General features: G+C 40.8%; 1 protein-coding gene across 4 annotated transcripts in view; it reads left to right on the top strand.

The window, feature by feature from the left end:
* Positions 1–19,153, top strand: part of CD86 (CD86 molecule) — a 66,184-nt gene that overhangs the window by 38,636 nt on the left and 8,395 nt on the right. For 2 of the 4 annotated variants that reach the window (XM_086403559.1, XM_086403543.1), the window contains exons 3-5: positions 12,418–12,753; positions 14,566–14,871; positions 17,773–17,919. In XM_086403559.1, the coding sequence (XP_086259685.1) occupies positions 12,418–12,753; positions 14,566–14,871; positions 17,773–17,919 (789 nt within the window). Of the gene's footprint in view, positions 1–12,396; positions 12,754–14,565; positions 14,872–17,772; positions 17,920–19,153 lie in introns of all 4 variants that reach the window. The other 2 variants (XM_086403549.1, XM_086403532.1) reach the window with 1 other exon arrangement.

Below are 19,153 nucleotides of genomic sequence, written 5' to 3'. Positions count from 1 at the left end.
GGCACCTAAACAGGTTTGATAGATCATGTGGCTTGTGCCTCAGTCAAGTTCACAATTTTCCCATCAAATACATCCTCCAAGTTCCCTGCAGTCAATACCTTAGCTGTCCCTACAGCTTGGGCCCTGGTCTTTCTCATACAGTGACCAGCCCCAGGTCTTATGACTTGGGAGGGAAGAAAAAAAATGGCCTAAAAACAAATTTTCAGAAAAGTCTGAATTGAGATATCATTTACCCCTTCTCCCCCTAAACTTTCTGACTCTGCGCATGGAAAGTGAAAATAAAACTGAGAAACCTTACCAAAATTGAGTCCAGGTGTCACTTTTGCCCTGGCTTTGCATTTGAAACTGCTTGGACACTTCCTAACTTCTGAAAAGAGTTATCAATACTGAAATTTTAAAAATAACTCCCCCAAATGGAAGTCATTTAAGCTTTATGGTGATGAGAGAATAGTGGTTATATTTTTGGCAGTACAAATTTAAAGTGGGATAGAAGACAGTGACACTTGATTAGAAGATAACATTGCCAGTACTTCACATAGGATTAAAAATAGCAACAACAACAAAACAGATTTCATTCTTATGTAAAGAATGAAAAGGAATCCATCTGAATCTCATCTTCCTTCTCAGGGCACATCTCTGCTTACTGGGCTGGTGAGCAGTGACAGGCTCATAGGCAGGCATCCAAAGGGAGAAAGGGGATGCAATTGACCCAGCAAAAACACAGGGCTAAATAATTCATTTGACAGCAGATATGAAACAGTGCAGTGAAATAATTCTGTTTCTCCTTTTCCCCCTAATATGTTTTGTGTCTTCCCCTAGTCATGGAAATCAGACAGTGTGTTTGCTGACTCTGCCCATGAGGCAAAAATTGAATGAGAGTTTGAAACCTAAAAGGGCAAGAAGGCAGCCTTCTTGCAGAATTAGATTCTAATTTGTATTTATTAGATTATAATTTGTGTTTAGATTATAATCTGTGCTTATAAAGCTAAAGGAATGTTGAGCTGCCACTAGCAAAGGTACCTCTAACTGTCCAGCTCTGTTTGCTGCAATCCCAGCACCTCCAGTAATACTTAAATCTGGAGTCAGAGTGGTATTTGGGAAATCAATAGTTTACACATCAGGAGGAAGTTTCTTCTTAGTTTGACTTCTGAAGGATGCTCTCTTATTGTCTGGAGGTTCTCTGGGTCCTAGGGCTTCTCATTTCTCTTGAACAATACTTCTGGTTGAACAATTTATATACCAGGAGTAGTTGGGGGTTATTCCTTCACTTTTAAGATTTACATAAAATTGGCTCAAACCTTCGTTTTGTATCTGGTGTAAAGGTTTATTGTTTCCCCCGGATTTGTCCAGGTTCCTATATGGGTGGTTGCAGATTTATATGGTTACTTTGACTCCCACTTCCTGTTGCTGTTATAGTGGTCAGTATAATCACAGAGGTGGATATAGTTCAGACCTAATTCCCAAATTCCCAAAGAAGTGTCATGAAGCCTCATGGTTTTCCTTTTGGAGTCACTCCTTTAAAATTAAGGTACTGTTTCAGGGGTCTTTGAAATACATGTATGCTTCCCAGTAGGGAGAATCTTACTTCTGAAGTAGTGGATCATTTTAATGTTTAGTAGATTCCAGAGAGAATGGGCTGTCTGACAAGTTAATTTGGTGGAAGATGGTCACTGAATAGGGTAAGTATAGGGTTGATTGGGAGCAGGGGTGATATTTGTAGGGAACAGAGAGGCTCCAATGGCAAACAAACTACTTTAGGAAGAGGCAAGAGTTTGAGAGATTGTAGCTTGTTTTTCCTTTGTGAGAGATCTTAATACCATCTCCAAAGTATGCAACTCAGTCCCCTGGGTATGCTGAGATTCACAGAAACAAAACACTTGTAGCCCTTCCTTTATAGCCATTGCCAGCCATAGGGCCAAATTCCAGGATCTCAAAATTACAAAAAACTCTTTCAACATCCTCTAACAGTATTTACCCATTCTTGGTTTCATTTTCACTTTCTTTCATTCCTTCTCCCTGTAGATGTCTCTATTAAAAAGTATTCAGCTCCCTGTACCATTTAAAAATCACTTCTCTGGTCCTTACAATAATGTTAACAGGCAAGAGAGTAAAAATAGTTACGTATAGTTGTGACCACAATATACATGCAAATCCCTGAATGTTTTATTCAGTATTGTTTCATACACACTTTCTCAAGTTCCTAAGTTCCTTTCAGTTTTATAATTTTTGAAACTGTATTAGTCCAGTGAGTCAAAATGCTGTAATTTGCTTTATTTGTATGTGTGTGTTTTATTCATTCAGAAGTAACTGCCCCCTTTGTCTTATTTGATTTATGGTTGCTGAGGAGTTTTCATTCTAATTGTCATTGTTTTATAGGTGTTCTTTCTTCATTTTTTTTTTTAAGAATGATTCTCTTTTTCTTTGTAAATTTGAAAAAGTATTTGATATTTTTTGTTTAGCAGCTTTACCATAGTATATCTAGGTGCAGATTTATTGTCATTTATCTTCATTTATTGTCATGGTACTGAGTATGCATTTCTGATCTAAGGACTTGTGTCTTTCTCAGTTTTGAATAATCACAATCTTTATCTCTTTAAATATTGTTTCTCTACCATTCCTCCCATTCTGTTCTTTTAGGAACTACTAGTACTTCTCTCGGAGAAGGCGATGAAACCCCACTCCAGTACTCTTGCCTGGAAAATCCCATGGACGGAGGAGCCTGGTGGGCTGCAGTCCATGGCGTCGCTAAGAGTCGGACACGACTGAGTGACTTCACTTTCACTTTTCACTTTCATGCATTGGAGAGGGAAATGGCAACCCACTTCAGTGTTCTTGCCTGGAGAATCCCAGGGATGGAGGAGCCTGGTGGGCTGCCATCTATGGGGTCGCACAGAGTCGGACACGACTGAAGCGACTTAGCAGCAGCAGCAGCAGCAGCAGTACTTCTCAGACTAACTCCTCTGAACTCTTAACCTGTTTTTCCACATTTTCATTTCTTTCTCTCTCTGTGCAGCAGACCAGTCAAGAATCAAGTAGATCAGTACAGACATGGGGGTCTTCAGGCTGTTGAGGGCACTCAGATCAAAAGGCTCCAGCAGTTTTATGGACCCTGGGGAGAGGTGGAAAGGAAGGATGAGGGGGAAGGGCTCAGAATGGAAATACGGAGTCTGCTGGGGAAAAGTAAGCCTGCAAGGTGAAAATGTCTCCAAACATAAGGCAGCCTCAGCAGAGGCATCTTCTGAAGACCTCTGCCCAAGGCCCCAAATAAACTGCAAAACAAAGGTGCCTGGGCTACAGATACAAATATGTAAAAGAGCGTGACTGGCCGGTGAAGGGAGCAAATCCTTGACTGCAACTCCATTTCAAGACTGCAATGTCTTTTTGGCTGTGCAAAAAGACTGAAGTGGTGAGGCCTTGGAATAGAGTGTGCCTGGCCTTTTGGAGGATTGACAAGGAAGCCAGTGTATGGCTGGGGCAGAGTAAGTGAAGGGAAGACGTCTGCAAGGTACCAGGTTACATAAGACTTCATAGGTCACGGGAAGGATTGGGGTATAGTTCTCAGCGTGATGGGAAAGGATTTGGATATAATTTTCAGAATGATGAGAAGTCATCAGAGACTTTTGGACAGGAGTGTTATACTATCTGAGATGCATTTTTAAGGATCAGTTGGGCTTAAGGAATTAGATTTGGGAACAAGGGTATAAGTAGGGAGATAAGATAGGAGGCAATTGCAATTATCCAATCAAAAGGTACTGGAGGTTTGACCTAGGGTACTATCTGCAGATACAATGAGAAATATTCCAATTCATAACATATTCCAATGAGGTGGGAGAATTTATGGAGTGGTGGTAGGAGAAAGAATAAAATGAAAAGGTGGTGGCCACAAGGTGAAGTGAAGTGAAGTCGCTCAGTCGTGTCCAACTCTTTGTGACCCCATGAACTGTAGCCTACCAGGCTCCTCCGTCCATGGGATTTTCCAGGCAAGAGTACTGGAGTGGGGTGCCATTGCCTTCTTCAGGGGAACTTCCTGGCCACAAGGTAAGATGCTTGCTATTGAGAGTTTTTAGGAGGTGAGGTGATAACAATAAGATCTGAATTCTGGTCCAGGGAGGAGATGGCTGGGGTAGAGAGGACAAGATACTGGAGGAAAAGAGGACAAGAAAGAGAGAGGTTGGGCATTGTGTGCAAGGGGCTGAAATTACCTAGACAAAGGCAGTGATGGGGAAGCTAGGAGCTCAGAACTTCAGTGAATAAGGAGATGCCTAAGACAAGATGGATAACAACAGCTATGAGGGGCAGTGGGTGGTATAATCTGAGGGCTTGGACTTGCCAGGAGCTGAGTTTTTTGACATGTAATGATATGTTTTATATTTTATCTTATACAATACTTCATATATTTTAATAGATCATATTCCATATAATATATAGTATAGTTATATAGTTATATATTTCATAATATATATAATTTATAATATATTTGTATTAATATATAATTTATATTTATATTTATATAAATTATATTTATATATATAATATATATATTATATTACATATTTATTTAAATATAAAATATTTATTATATATAATATATATAATATAAAATATATATTTATAAAATATATATTTACAAAAGTATATAAAACATACATATAATTTATAAAAAATATATATTTATATTAATATATAAATTATATATATATTTATATAATTATAAATATAAATATATAATTATATAAATATAAATATTTATATAAATATAAATTACACATATTTTATATATAAAACATATATTTATATTACATATTTATTTAAATATAAAATATTTATTTTATTTATAAAATATATATTTATAAAATATATAAAATATATTATATTATAATATATATTTTATATAAATATTTATTTAAATATAAAATATTTATTTTATATATAAAATATAAATATAATATAAAATACATATTTATAAAAGATATAATATATAATATTTTATAATATATAAAATATAAAATTTTATAAAATATAAAATATAGTTATATATTTTATAAAATATAAAATATACACTTATATTTTTTTATAATATATATATATTATATATATTTTTATATATATTATATACCTATAATATATATACATAACTGTGTATGTATTTATATCTATATGGGATCCACAGTGAGCATGAGATCAAAGCAAAGCTAGTCTTCACAGAAATATCACCTCAGTCATGAAAACTCCTGGAGAACCATCCGTGCCCTAGTCACTACTTAAGGGATGATGAGAGGAAATTGACCAGGATGTCAGAGTTTGGGAAAGAATGGAGTTTCAAGAAGGAGAGACAGCCGACAGTGCAGTGTTCAACAATGTGGTCAGATAAGATAAGGTCTAAAAAGTGTTCTGCATTTAACAATGGGGGGAGACAATGACAACATTTGCCAGGGAAGTTTCATCAGTGAGGTGGAGACAGAGGCAGGGGTGGAGACAGCAATCACTGCTTCAGATCAGATCAGATCAGTCGCTCAGTCATGTCCAACTCTTTGCGACCCCATGAATCGCAGCACGCCAGGCCTCCCTGTCCATCATCAACTCCCGGAGTTCACTCAGACTCACATCCATTGAGTCAGTGATGCCATCCAGCCATCTCATCCTCTGTCGTCCCCTTCTCCTCCTGCCCCCAATCCCTCCCAGCATCAGAGTCTTTTCCAATGAGTCAACTCTTCCCATGAGGTGGCCAAAGCACTGGAGTTTCAGCTTTAGCATCATTCCTTCCAAAGAAATCCCAGGGCTGATCTCCTTCAGAATGGATTGGTTGGATCTCCTTGCAGTCCAAGGGAGTCGCAAGAGTCTTCTCCAACACCACAGTCCAAAAGCATCAATTCTTCGGCACTCAGCCTTCTTCACAATCCAACTCTCACATCTATACATGACCACAGGAAAAACCATAGCCTTGACTAGATGAACCTTTGTTGGCAAAGTAATGTCTCTGCTTTTGAATATGCTATCTAGGTTGGTCATAACTTTCCTTCCAAGGAGTAAGCGTCTTTTAATTTCATGGCTGCAGTCACCATCTGCAGTGATTTTGGAGCCCAGAAAAATAAAGCCTGACACTGTTTCCACTGTTTCCCCATCTATTTCCCATGAAGTGGTGGGACCGGATGCCATGATCTTTGTTTTCTGAATGTTGAGCTTTAAGCCAACTTTTTCACTCTCCACTTTCACTTTCATCAAGAGGCTTTTTAGTTCCTCTTCACTTTCTGCCATAAGGGTGGTGTCATCTGCATATCTGAGGTTATTGATATTTCTCCCGGCAATCTTGATTCCAGCTTGTGTTTCTTCCAGTCCAGTGTTTCTCATGATGTACTCTGCATATAAGTTAAATAAACAGGGTGACAATATACAGCCTTGATGAACTCCTTTTCCTATTTGGAACCAGTCTGTTGTTCCATGTCCAGTTCTAACTGTTGCTTCCTGACCTGCATACAAATTTCTCAAGAGGCAGATCAGGTGGTCTGGTATTCCCATCTCTTTCAGAATTTTCCAGTTTATTGTGATCCACACGGTCAAAGGCTTTGGCATTGTCAATAAAGCAGAAATAGATGTTTTTCTGGAACTCTCTTGCTTTTTCGATGACCCAGCAGATGTTGGCAATTTGATCTCTGGTTCCTCTGCCTTTTCTAAAACCAGCTTGAACATCAGGAAGTTCACGGTTCACATATTGCTGAAGCCTGGCTTGGAGAATTTTCAGCATTACTTTACTAGCGTGTGCGATGAGTGCAGTTGTGTGGTAGTCTGAGCATTCTTTGGCATTGCCTTTCTTTGGGATTGAAATGAAAACTGACCTTTTCCAGTCCTGTGGCCACTGCTGAGTTTTCCAAATTTGCTGGCATATTGAGTGCAGCACTTTCACAGCATCATCTTTCAGGATTTGGAATAGCTCAACTGGAATTCTATCACCTCCACAAGCTTTGTTCGTAGTGATGCTTTCTAAGGCCCACTTGACTTCACATTCCAGTATGTCTGGCTCTAGGTCAGTGATCACACCATTGTGATTATCTGGGTCGTGAAGATATTTTTGTACAGTTCTGTGTATTCTTGCCGTCTCTTCTTAATATCTTCTGCTTCTGTTAGGTCCATACCATTTCTGTCCTTTATCAAGCCCATCTTTGCATGAAATGTTCCTTTGGTATCTCTGATTTTCTTGAAGAGATCCCTAGTCTTTCCCATTCTGTTGTTTTCCTCTATTTCTTTGCATTGGTCACTGAAGAAGGCTTTCTTATCTCTTCTTGCTATTCTTTAGAACTCTGCATTCAGATGCTTATATCTTTCCTTTTCTCCTTTGCTTTTCACTTCTCTTCTTTTCACAGCTATTTGTAAGGCCTCCCCAGACAGCCATTTTTCTTTTTTGCATTTCTTCTCTATGGGAATGGTCTTGATCCCTGTTTCCTGTTCAATGTCACGAACCTCATTCCATAGTTCATCAGGCACTCTATCTATCAGATCTAGGCCCTTAAATCTATTTCTCACTTCCACTGTATAATCATAAGGGATATGATTTAGGTCATACCTGAATGGTCTAGTGGTTTTCCGTACTTTCTTCAATTTCAGTCTGAATTTGGCAATAAGGAGTTCATGGTCTGAGCCACAGTCAGCTCCTGGTCTTGTTTTTGCTGACTGTATAGAGCTTCTCCATCTTTGGCTGCAAAGAATATAATCAACCTGATTTCAGTGTTGACCATCTGGTGATGTCCATGTGTAGAGTCTTCTCTTGTGTTGTTGGAAGAGGGTGTTATGACCAGTGCATTTTCATGGCAAAACTCTATTAGTCTTTGCTCTACTTCATTCCGTATTCCAAGGCCAAATTTGCCTGTTACTTCAGCTGTTTCTTGACTTCCTACTTTTGCATTCCAGTCCCCTATAATGAAAAGGACATCTTTTTGGGGTGTTAGTTCTAAAAGGTCTTGTAGGTCTTTTATTTAGTCTTTCAGAAAAGTTAACTCTAAGAGAAAGAGGAACTACAAGCAGTAGCAGAGGGTACTGCTGAAATAACTGCTGGGAGGAAGGGAGAGGGTTTACCAAGTAGAGTGAGCAGCCCAGAGGCCAAGTTAAGTGAACTAGAGACACGTGATTTGTAATGTCACGAGTCTAATTAATTGAATAATTTTCTCCAGGAGTGTTCAAACATTCAGTCATAAGAACAGATATGTAGATCAAAAGTAGATTGCTCTTGGAATGAAATCTGCACAAAAGGGCAATTTTGTGGAAGTTGCTTGCAAAGGAATGATCGAAAAAGTACACTATTGCTGTACTATCCAATATGATAGCCACTAACCACATGTGGCTATTTAAATTTAAATTATCTAAAATTAAGTAAGATGAAAATTAAGTATCTTAGTCATACTATTAAGAGACTGCTTTTGGAAAGCACTGCATTATAGGGTATAGACTGGATAGAGTTGAAGTCATGAGGAAGTTGAGGAACAGATGAAGGTAATCAAGAGCAAATCTTGGAAGATGGTATCTTGCAGACAGAGATTGGCACATTGAGGTTTAAGATTATAGGGACAGAGACGTTCTTAGCAATAAGATTTAGGATTATGTCACGGGAAAGGAGTTGCTGAAATAGCTTGTGGATAAAGATCTTTCAAGGGGCAAAGATCAAAGAACATTGAGGCATGGTTGCTGGTAAACTTATCCATGCCAAAGCCACCTTTGATATTTGATAGGAACAATTGATTAGAAAGACCTTGCATCTAATGCCAAAAATCTTCAGTGAGTAAGGAAGTAGTGACAAATGATTAGTAGCTAAGAGCAGTGAAAGAAGAGAACACCTCAAAGGGGGAAGAGTGTTACTAAAGGTCCCTGTAAAGTGTCATGAAACAAGTAGTGGCTGGGGGCAAAAGCACAACCTTATGGGAAACATTTGATGAAGAGGCTGAAGACATAAAAGAGTTTATGACAATGGAATGACACTGGTAGAGCTTTGAAGTAAGTTTAGTAAAAGAAGGGAAATTCATGAATACAGATAAGCATAGTAATATGAGGAAGAGATGACCTAGAAAACATAAGATATGCATTTGGGTAGTAGCTGGGGAAAACTGAAGTCCTGGCTGGGGTCAGAGACCTCACAAGTTTAGAAGACTATAGTTTCTGTGTGACAGCCAAACAGTATCTTGGTGACAATCCTCAGCTGATAAAGTGGACTTTATCAGCAATGTCTTCCTGATAGAGGCATTTTTGAAAGAAATGTCTCCAGCTGATTTGGGAGGTGTCTAGATGGATTCTTGAGTGACCATCTCCTAACATGTGCTATGTGCTAAGTCACTTGAATTATATCTGACTCTTTGCGACTCTATGGACTATAGCCTGCCAGGCTCCTCTGTCTAGGGGATTTTTCAGGCAAGAAAACTGGAGCAGGTTGCCATTTCCTCCTCCAGGAGATCTTCCTGATCCAGGGATCCCTTATGTCTCCAGCACTGGCAGATGGGTGCTTTACCACTAGCATCACCTGGGAAGCCGGTTATAACTAGACCCAGACCATTTCTATGACTCAAGTGCCAGGGAAGAGAATCTCAATGTTTAACCTCCAGGGGAGCCCAGTGAGTACAGTATCTGGGTGGCCTTAAGTTTAGGGTCATAACAGGGAAGCCTGAAGCCACTTAGAGAGAGCAGACTTTGAGCTAAATCTTCCCTATATCGTCAGAGAAGTGATTAGTATGCATATCTCCGAGTTAAGTCATGGAAGCCAGTGGTTGGTGGGGAATATGGAGTCTAAGTTGTGAAATACTTTCAGTTCCACTCAAAAGGGACTTCAGAGTGATTTCCACTCCAGGGTAAAGAGAGAAGGTTTGGGGAGGGATGGGTGGAAACAGATTTTTCCTATTTCATCATCACTCTTTTCCACTGGAGACAGAGATAGAAATACTCTACTGCGGCTTTTCAAACTGGAGGTCTATTTCAAATGCAGACTCAGAAGGTCTGGGGTAGGGCTAGAGACACTGCATTTACAGACCACACTTTCGGTTGTTAGATGAGAAGGGAGCGGTTGGATGGGTGGAAGAAAAATTCCTTCTTATCTTTGAGAGAGGGAGCCTGGGTCATGGACGCGTCCGTCAGTGGAGAGAGCAGGCAGGCAGGAGAAGAATTACTGTGAGGCTGTGTGGAGATGCAACCCTAAATCAGGAAGACAGAAGAAGCCAAAGGCAAAGTAATTTCCCAGCTAGAGGCACAACTGACTGCTGAGTAATAATATACCATGTCAGTTAACTGACAGAATTTTCAACTATGTATTTGGTTTCTCTACTAGGTCATCTGCTCTATATCATATGGCAAATGTGTGGTAAAACCAGCATGAGTTTTCCCAGAGATAGTTGCTAGAAGCTTTTACAGCAGGTGGCACCCTTAGATTATCATTCAGTTCAGTTCAGTTCAGTCGCTCAGTCGTGTCCGACTCTTTGCAACCCTATGAACCACAGCACGCCAGGCCTCCCTGTCCATAACCAACTCCTGGAGTCCACCCAAACCCATGTCCATCGAGTCAATGATGCCATCCAACCATCTCACCCTCTGTCATCCCCTTCTCCTCCTGCCCTCAATCTTTCCCAGCATCAGGGTCTTTTCCAATGAGTCAGCTCTTCGCATCAGGTGGCCAAAGTATTGGAGTTTCAGCCTCAACATCAGTCCTTGCAATTATCGTTCAAAGTTTAGCAAAGGAACAGCATTATCCCAGGAGTGCCTGGTAAGGTTACTGAATGCAGAAAGTCGTCTTTAAGTTCCCCTTTCACTGTTCCAAGTACCCGGGTAGATTTTCCCACCTTCTCCAATATGAGAATGCATGCTGTACAGAGACTGTACTTTATACTTTCAAAGGCTTCACAGTGTTCTAGTGAGTATAATGCAACAAGCAATGATTCGAACTTGTTCAGACTTTCACTGATGTCTGGAGTCCCTTCCCATAGAGTTCAAGACCACCCCAATCCCCTCCTTGCTTATCCATTCTCACTGGGCTACTCTGCACACACTTCAGTTTTGCCAAGTGCATATCACTAATATTTCTCTTTTAGCAAGAAAAACCCATTTCCCTTAAGAAGAGAAACCCATTGATCATTTCAGTTTAAGTTCTCCTACCACCACCCAAGAACACCTCAAGTAACATCTCTCATCTCCCTCACCAACCTACCTCTCCGTTCCTCCTTAATGTCAACATCCCTTTACTGAAGTCTGGAATGACGAAGCTTAATTAGAACCATCCTAATTCCCTTCCCAAAGTGGCATCTAACTTCACGTTAACTGAGAAACAGCATTTCACCACCTAACCCTGTACTTCTCACTAACCACAACTTAATTTCTTGGCAAGTTTCAAGTAATTCTGTGATCCAGAATAAATTCTACAAAAACCCTATAATCCATTGCATTTAAGGAGTTATGTGGCCCAAATATAAACCCCAATATGCCCTCAGGAATGAAAGCCTTTCTCTGAACCCTCCCAGCACATTCTCTAGGGTTTGAAAAAGTTTCCAAAAGCAAATCCATGCATGCTGAGGAGAGCAAGTTTGTGGTACCTGGGGATTCCCCAATACTCCAAAAGTACATCCTCACCTTCCCACTTATGATTCATTTCCAGCATTTCATTCATGTACCTAAAATGGTCTTTGACCACCACATCCCAAAACAACCATTATATTTGCCCAGTTCTCTTTCTGATCTCTGAAAGAGCTTAGAGAGGTTACAGAATAGAGGCCTTGGTTGACAATTTGTGTCATTTCCAAACTGTTTTTCTCCTTGAAGGAGCTGGCTGTGGGAGAAGCAGTCATGAGGGAAGCTCTATAAAGGGAACTATTTGAATTTTAAAGATGTTATTCACTATGATACCCAGCTACAAGGTATAATGAAAGGAAGGATATCACATTTGTTACCATGGTCAGAAATCTTTTCTCCATAGCAGGCCAAGGAATTAGGGAATAGGAAAGGGAGGGGGAAACTTTCAGTCATGGTGAAGAAGTACTGGAGCCTATAACAGCTACAGTGGAAAGAATTAATATTCAGATTATAGGAAGGTAACCAATGGGTGAATGAGTTATATAATTCTGCTGGCTTTTCCTGTTCTGGCATTTAAATTCACAGAACCACAGTACTGGAAGAAACCTCAGAATGTTTAGTCCACTCATTCATTAAACAGATAAGAAAACTCCATAGGAGTTGCAGTTTGCACAAAGTCAACCAGTTAGCAGTAGAATGAGGACAAAAACCCCTTCCTTTCTCCACATACCAGTGTGTATGCACGGTTCCAGAGTTTAATATCTACTTCTTCAAGATCATTACTGAGAAAATAGTAACTGGGTATTGTATAAAGAGAAATGGAGTTTCTGGGATTTTTATTTTTCCCTCTTGTTTCTCTTTCCCCAGTTTCCACCATTCCTTTTTCAGGTGCTGCTTCCTTGAAAAGTCATGCCTTCTTCAACGAGACTGGAGAACTGCCATGCCACTTTCCAAACACCCAAAACCTCAGCCTGGACGAACTGGTGATATTTTGGCAGGATCAGAATAAGTTGGTTCTCTATGAGCTATTCAAAGGCCAAGAGAAGCCCAATAATGTTAATCCCAAGTATATAGGCCGCACAAGCTTTGACCAGGACAGTTGGACCTTGAGACTCCACAACGTTCAAATCAAAGACACAGGCTCGTATCAATGTTTCATCCATCATAGAAGGTCCCAAGGATTGGTTTCCATCCACCAGATGAGTTCTGACCTGATAGTGCTGGGTATGTAGTCAATGGTGTGTTCAGATCCCAGGCCTTCTTAGATGAGACTGCAATAGGTGGGGAAAGGGGTACCTCAAGAGAGACGCAGAGGACAGCCAGTTCTGGGAAGCCCTCCTGAGGGGAATGCAGGGCTTGGGAGTAGGGAACTAAAAATCCTTTGTACTTTTTATGGTTTACTTCTGAAGCATCTGTAAGAATTTGCTTTAGGGACCAGCTAGAGCTAACTAAACCAAGGTAATGCAGCTAAGTGAAAACCATGGGTGATTTGGACATTATTAAGTTTATATGAACCATATAGGTCTCTAATCTCTTTTACATTCATTTGTTCTTTTAGTCCAAGATTTCTCACCCACTAAATCTTTGCCTGGAGCTCTTTGCCTGGAGTTTGCAAGGGTGACAGCTGGCTAATTGGAGATTTCCCTTCAGTCTCCTGGAGGTTGCTTACAACTTGCTTGTTGCCCAATCATGAGCCCAGAAGACAGGAGGGAAATAACCCAAGGCACACAATCCAAAAGCTGACAAACCAACTCCTCTATTTTTCCAGGCCTTGAAAAAACCTAAATGTCACTACAGAATTTTTAAAATTAAAATACAGTAAAATTAATCATTTTTATCTTGGTGTACAGTTCTATTAATTTGAACTTAGGTACAGATATATGTAACCAGCAATACAAAGAAAGTGAAAGTGTTAGTCGTTCAGTCGTGTTCGACTCTTTGTGACCCCTTGGACTGTAGCCCACCTGACTCTTCTGTCCACGGGATTCTCTGGACAAGAATACTGGAGTGGGTTGCCATTTCCTTCTCCGGGGGATCTTCCTGACCCAGGGATCAAATCTGGGTCTCCTGCATTGCAGGCAGATTCTTTATCATCTGAGCCACCAGAGGTCAGTAAACAGCAATATAAACAGGATACAAATCATTTTCATCACCCTAAAAAAAAATTTCCCCATGCTATGCCCTTCTAATCATATGCTCTCTATACCCATAACCCCTGTTTTGCATCCTATAGACTTATCTTTTGTGACTATCACATAAATTAAGTCATACAGTATGTAATCTTTTAAAACCAGCTTCTTTTATTTAACATAATGCCTTTGAGAGTCATCCAAGTTGTCACATGTATCAAAAGTCTGTTCCTTGTTACTATGAATAGTAACATTTTTGTTTATCCATTCAACCCATAGAAAGACATTGGGTTGTTTTCATTTGGGGGCTATTATGAATAGAACAGCTATAAACATTCATGTACAAGTTTTTGTGTAAATCTCTATCTGGATAGATACCCAGGTGCAGAATTACTAGATCCAGAATAACTATTGTTAATGAGGTTTAAAGTGGGCAACACCTTGGCAATCTACCTTCTATTGCCACATCACATACAAGCAGAATGCTTAAGTAGTGGGTTGATAGAGCAAAACTTGTAAAGATAGCACACAAATCACTGAAATTATAGAAACAATACACTCAACTATGAGTTAGTATGTAGAACCTGCACAGTACCTAGTGATTAGAGAAGGAGAGTAAGGAATTTGGCTGGCAGAAGGGGCTAGCCCTCCTGTGGCTCAGAGAGCACCTCCTTGATTGGGGTAAGCAGGAAGCATGGTGGCCCCGAACTCCATTCCTGAAAATAAATGTGGAATCATTACATGGCTCTCACCATGGGCCAAGGCCCACAATTTACACACCCTAAGACTGCCAAGCATACTCCCAATGAGTTCCCAGAGTACCTAGTTATCTGCTATTCCATTCCAGATACATCAAATTGAAACTGATTTCTTTCTTTCTTTTTTTATATCTCTATTCTGCTTTCAGCTAACTTCAGTCAACCAGAAATAAGACTAATTGCTAACCAAACAGAAAAGTCTAACATCATCAATTTGACCTGCTCATCTATACAAGGTTACCCAGAACCTCAGAGGATGTATGTGAGTCTAAACACTACAAATTCAAGTAGCACCTATGATGCTGTCATGAAGAAATCTCAAAGTAATATCACAGAACTATACAATGTTTCTATCAGCGTGTCTTTTCCCATCCCTCCTGAAACAAATGTGACCATATTCTGTGCCCTGCAACTTGAGCCAACGAAGATAATTTTATCCCAACCTTACAATATAGGTAAGCTTGCTTCCCCAGACTGTTCTGTTTATCATGTATAATACACAGATGGGTAAGGCAGATCATCCAATGTCCCCTGCTTGCCAGGAAGCCTCCAACTGGGCCATTTTAGGATACTGTAAGGAAGGACCTAGACAGACAGCTCCTGTTTCTACAGGGTCCAGGAGGCTATGAACCTATGGTGCACTTGAGAATGCATATTCTTAGCCCTGACACTGGCCTGGTGTTTTGGGTTGCCTTTATTCTCTCATTCATTAAAACACACACATGTGCATACATACATGTTATGAATACAGGACCATTCTAGACATTGTTGGTGGCAGAGGAGAAAACCAGAAAGTATAAAACATACTCTCTGCTCTCAGGGATCTTCTCATAGAACCAGAACCCCATGATGTACACACATGGTAAACTGGATTTAAAAAGACTGAATTGAAATCTAAATTATATCCTATGGAAATATACAACTAAATTTAAAAACAAGAGTGACTGACAATAAGATTTACAGGCATTCAGAGATAGGCAAGTTCCTTGAGGGTCATTGAAGGCTTCCTAAAGGAAATGGGATCTTATATTACCGTAACAGAAATAACTGGGCTGAATAAGTGTGGTAAAGAGATGACAGGTACTTGTGGTAGCTTCTGGAAATTCTGAAACAGCATCCAGACTTGGGTGGTTAGAGGGCCACAATCAATTAGTAGCACCTACCGTGGGCACAGGTAATGGTGGCCATCAGTACGCATGTGTCAAGGAAACACTCAGAAGCAGAAATGCTTGTGGCATGTGGATGGTGTAATATAGGACCAGTCTCACTGGAGGAAAGGGATGAAACTAAGCAGTGCCCACTAATAGGAGCCTGCTATCTTAAATTCCTGGCTTTGCCGCTCATTTGAGGCTCCGCTTCTGAGGAGTGGTAACTGAAAAATTCTTCTGAAATAAAGGCAATCTGCACCCACACTGCCTTCAACACTGCTTATTCCAGTCCCAACCCTCCCCCCACCCATCTGCCTTCTGCTTGCCCTGGCCCCCTCCTCCAGCTCTGGCCCCTTGGTTTGCCCCGTCCTAAGCATCCCTCCAGTTCCTTGCTCCATCCTCTGGCTTTGACAGCTCCGCTCTCCTGGTGACTCATTGTTTAAATATGACTTGGCCTCGAGATGCATTGTATTTTGTGTGTGTGTGTATATGTGTGTGTGTGTATATATATATATATATATATATATATTTAATTTTGGGTGGCTCTTGGTCTTTGCAGATGCACACAGGGACTACTCTTCCTTGCAGTGCAGGGGCTCTAGGCACATGGGCTTCAGTTGTGGCATGCGGCCCCAAGAGTGGGGACTCAGTAGTTATGGCACATGGGCTTAGTTGCTCCAACGCATGTGGAATCTTCCTGGACCAGGAATCAAACCCATGTTCCTTGCATTAGCAGGTGGATTCTTAACCTCTGTACCCCCTGGAGCCCACCCCTACCAGCCAGCTTAGCTGTACCAGTAGGCCAGTCCTCTCTCCTGATGCTGATTTCCTTCTGATCACCTCTGACTCTTAACAGTTAAGTAAATGGCATGGTCACCCTGCCTGTCCTGGTTGCTTCTACTATAGCCTCTCTTGGGCTGCTAGAAGCCTCTCCCACACTGTCCTGAGATTTAGCAACTTCTTGGCGCTGCCATCATCACCAAAGATGAAACACCCTGCAGCTCTCTGCCATGACTCCCACAGGTACAGGGTCCTTCTACCACTACAGCCTCATCATGGCTCACCTTTCTGCTGCTTCTCAACTGCTACCAAAACATTCCTCACTGCCACCATCTTCAGAAATGTTTCAGCTCCAGCTGCCTCAGGAAGATGGGGCTTGCCTCTCTGGGTCCCTATTCTCTGGCTAGATCAGAGATAGGTTAGGCCCCACATCAAGGAACATTTCTGGGGTATCCAAAGGTGGCAGCCTCCATGACAACAAGTATTACCCTCCTTTACTGGGATGCCAGACAGGCTCAAGTGAGGTTAAACTGGGACAGACTCAAAAAGTATTGAATGTGACCTGCAGTGCCAACAACTCCTTTTCCTAAGGTCCCAGGAACACGGTATAGGTCCACAAACTGCCCCTAAGCTAATGGGAGGTCAACTGGTCCTAGTCTCCTGTTATTTGAGATTAACTACCAGACTTGTTCTCATAAATGTCTATAAAATGGGCCACTCAGCTCTATTTCTCCCTCCCAAAGTCTATTTTACTAACTTCTTGGAACTTTAGCCATCCATGAGCAAGGAAGTAAGTCCTGATTTCTCCGGAGCTGATTCTGACCCTGATTCCTCAGGGCATTAAGAAATATCAAAGGTTTACCAGTAGGTGGGACATGTTGAAAGCCATGCTGAGAAAGTCCATTGTGACATCAGGGGGAAAAACAAATAAATGTGGAGACTGGAGGCCTGTGAGAGGGCTGTTATGTTTGTCGGGGTGAGAAGTGTCTGGAGCCTGATACTCAGATGATATTGGACAGAGGACTTATTCCAAGGGAAAATTCAGAACCATGGAGGGGGTTGAGGAAGTAGGATGCTGCCCAGCTGACTGTACCTTCAGAGCCTCAGTGTACATACATTGCCCAGATTGCAAAACCAAGGGCCAAGTTGACCCTCTTCTAGATCAGGGTCACTGTCATCCCAGCCTCTGGGAAGGGAAGGCAAGACAGCTAGTCCAAGCAATGGATCAGAGTCACTGGCTTGGTTCTCAGTCAGTTGCTGAGGCCCTGAGACTAGGATTCTCTATGCCCCAAATCATGTGAGTTTCAGGCTCCTCTGGCAGTAGAGCCCTGAGGAGATGCTGGCATGTAAAGAAAGAGAAGAGCAGTAATTATAAAAACGTTCATAATCAACCTTCCTGGCTGATTGCAAACTTGGGTTCATTTTTAGATGCAAAGTCACCTGTGCCAAGCCCCCCTGTCCCAGACCACATCCTCTGGATTGCAGCTCTACTTGTAACAGTGGTCGTGAGTGGGATGGTGTTTCTAACACTAAAGAAAAGGAAGAAGAAGCAGCCTGGCCCCTCTAATGAATGTGGTGAGTCAGTGCTTGTCCTCTCTGCAGATTGCCACTTTGCAGCTGTTTCCCGATCAGCCGCCTTCTGGAGCTCCCTGGCTGAGCCCAGGCTGGCAAAGAGTCAGCAAGTGTTTGGAGGAAAAGATTCTCCCAGGGTCGGGAGCCCATATAGATGGGAGTAAGAGCCGATAAGGTGGCTCTGGGTTTCCAGGAAAGACAACATTTCTAATCTGAGGTTTACAAATGTACTCCTCATTTCCAGACAAAGCTAATTATTCCTTGGTTTACCTACTTCATGGGGTCACTGTGAGAATTCATTGAACTAAAAGGGTGAAAACACTCCTCAACATTCATGATTATGGACCTGATGGTGTTCAAGCAAGGCTGTTTGGTGGGAGAAGGGGAGGATTAGATGACCATAAGATTTTCCTTCTCATCTATTAAAAGTCTTGGTTTCCTAAGAAGTAAGTTAGATGAATTACGCCCCACTGATTTTAAAATAGAATATTAATTCTTAATGATTACCAAGTAGGACATATCCATTACCACATACACTGAACATAAAAATTGCCTAAAGTTCCACTAGTAAGAAAAAAAATGATTATGCAGACATTTTAGTGTGTATCTTCCAGATTTTTCTGTATATTAATCTGTTATTTTTCCACAAATGGGATAGTATTATGAAGACTGTTTTTCACAGTTTGGATAATGTAACATACTGTTTTCAAACTGTTTTATACTAAATGTAGGAAGAAAATTTTTAGTGCCACTAAGTATTATTCTGTAGCATCATTCAAAATGGCCCCAACACACTCCATTATGTGGATACACCTTAATTGATTTAACTACGTCCTTTCTGTTGGACATTTGGGTTGCTCCTATAGGTTTTCTATTGTAAACAACACTGCATTGAGTAGCCTCCTCATTGACTTCTGTTGTAAAAATGTTATATGTTTAATGTGGGCAAAGTGGTCCCTGCCTTTATAAGAATTCCATGCCTGTTTGTGATTAGGGCTGGTTTGGATGATGTTGTAAGATAAAGTTGGACTTTATTCTCACTAATTGCCTCCAGTAAAAGTTTGGTTGGTGCTAAGAATTAAGGTAAAACCTCCTCACTCATTTATGGTAAAAAGCACAAGATAAGTAATGCTTCTGGTCAGCATCTTAAGAGTGCAGGTACAGATTTTAAGAAAATAAATAGATGACATCAGTAGTCATTCATTTCATCCTGTTGTATTCCAAAAACAGTAAATTT

The sequence above is a fragment of the Bos grunniens genome, chromosome 1 (assembly GCF_055505025.1).
Source record: "Bos grunniens cultivar Pamir isolate PY7600 chromosome 1, Bosgru_T2T1.0, whole genome shotgun sequence".
In the NCBI taxonomy this organism is placed as follows: Eukaryota; Metazoa; Chordata; class Mammalia; order Artiodactyla; family Bovidae; genus Bos; species Bos grunniens.
The sequence above is the reverse complement of the archived record's forward strand: the minus strand, read 5'-3'. Positions and strand labels throughout refer to the sequence as shown.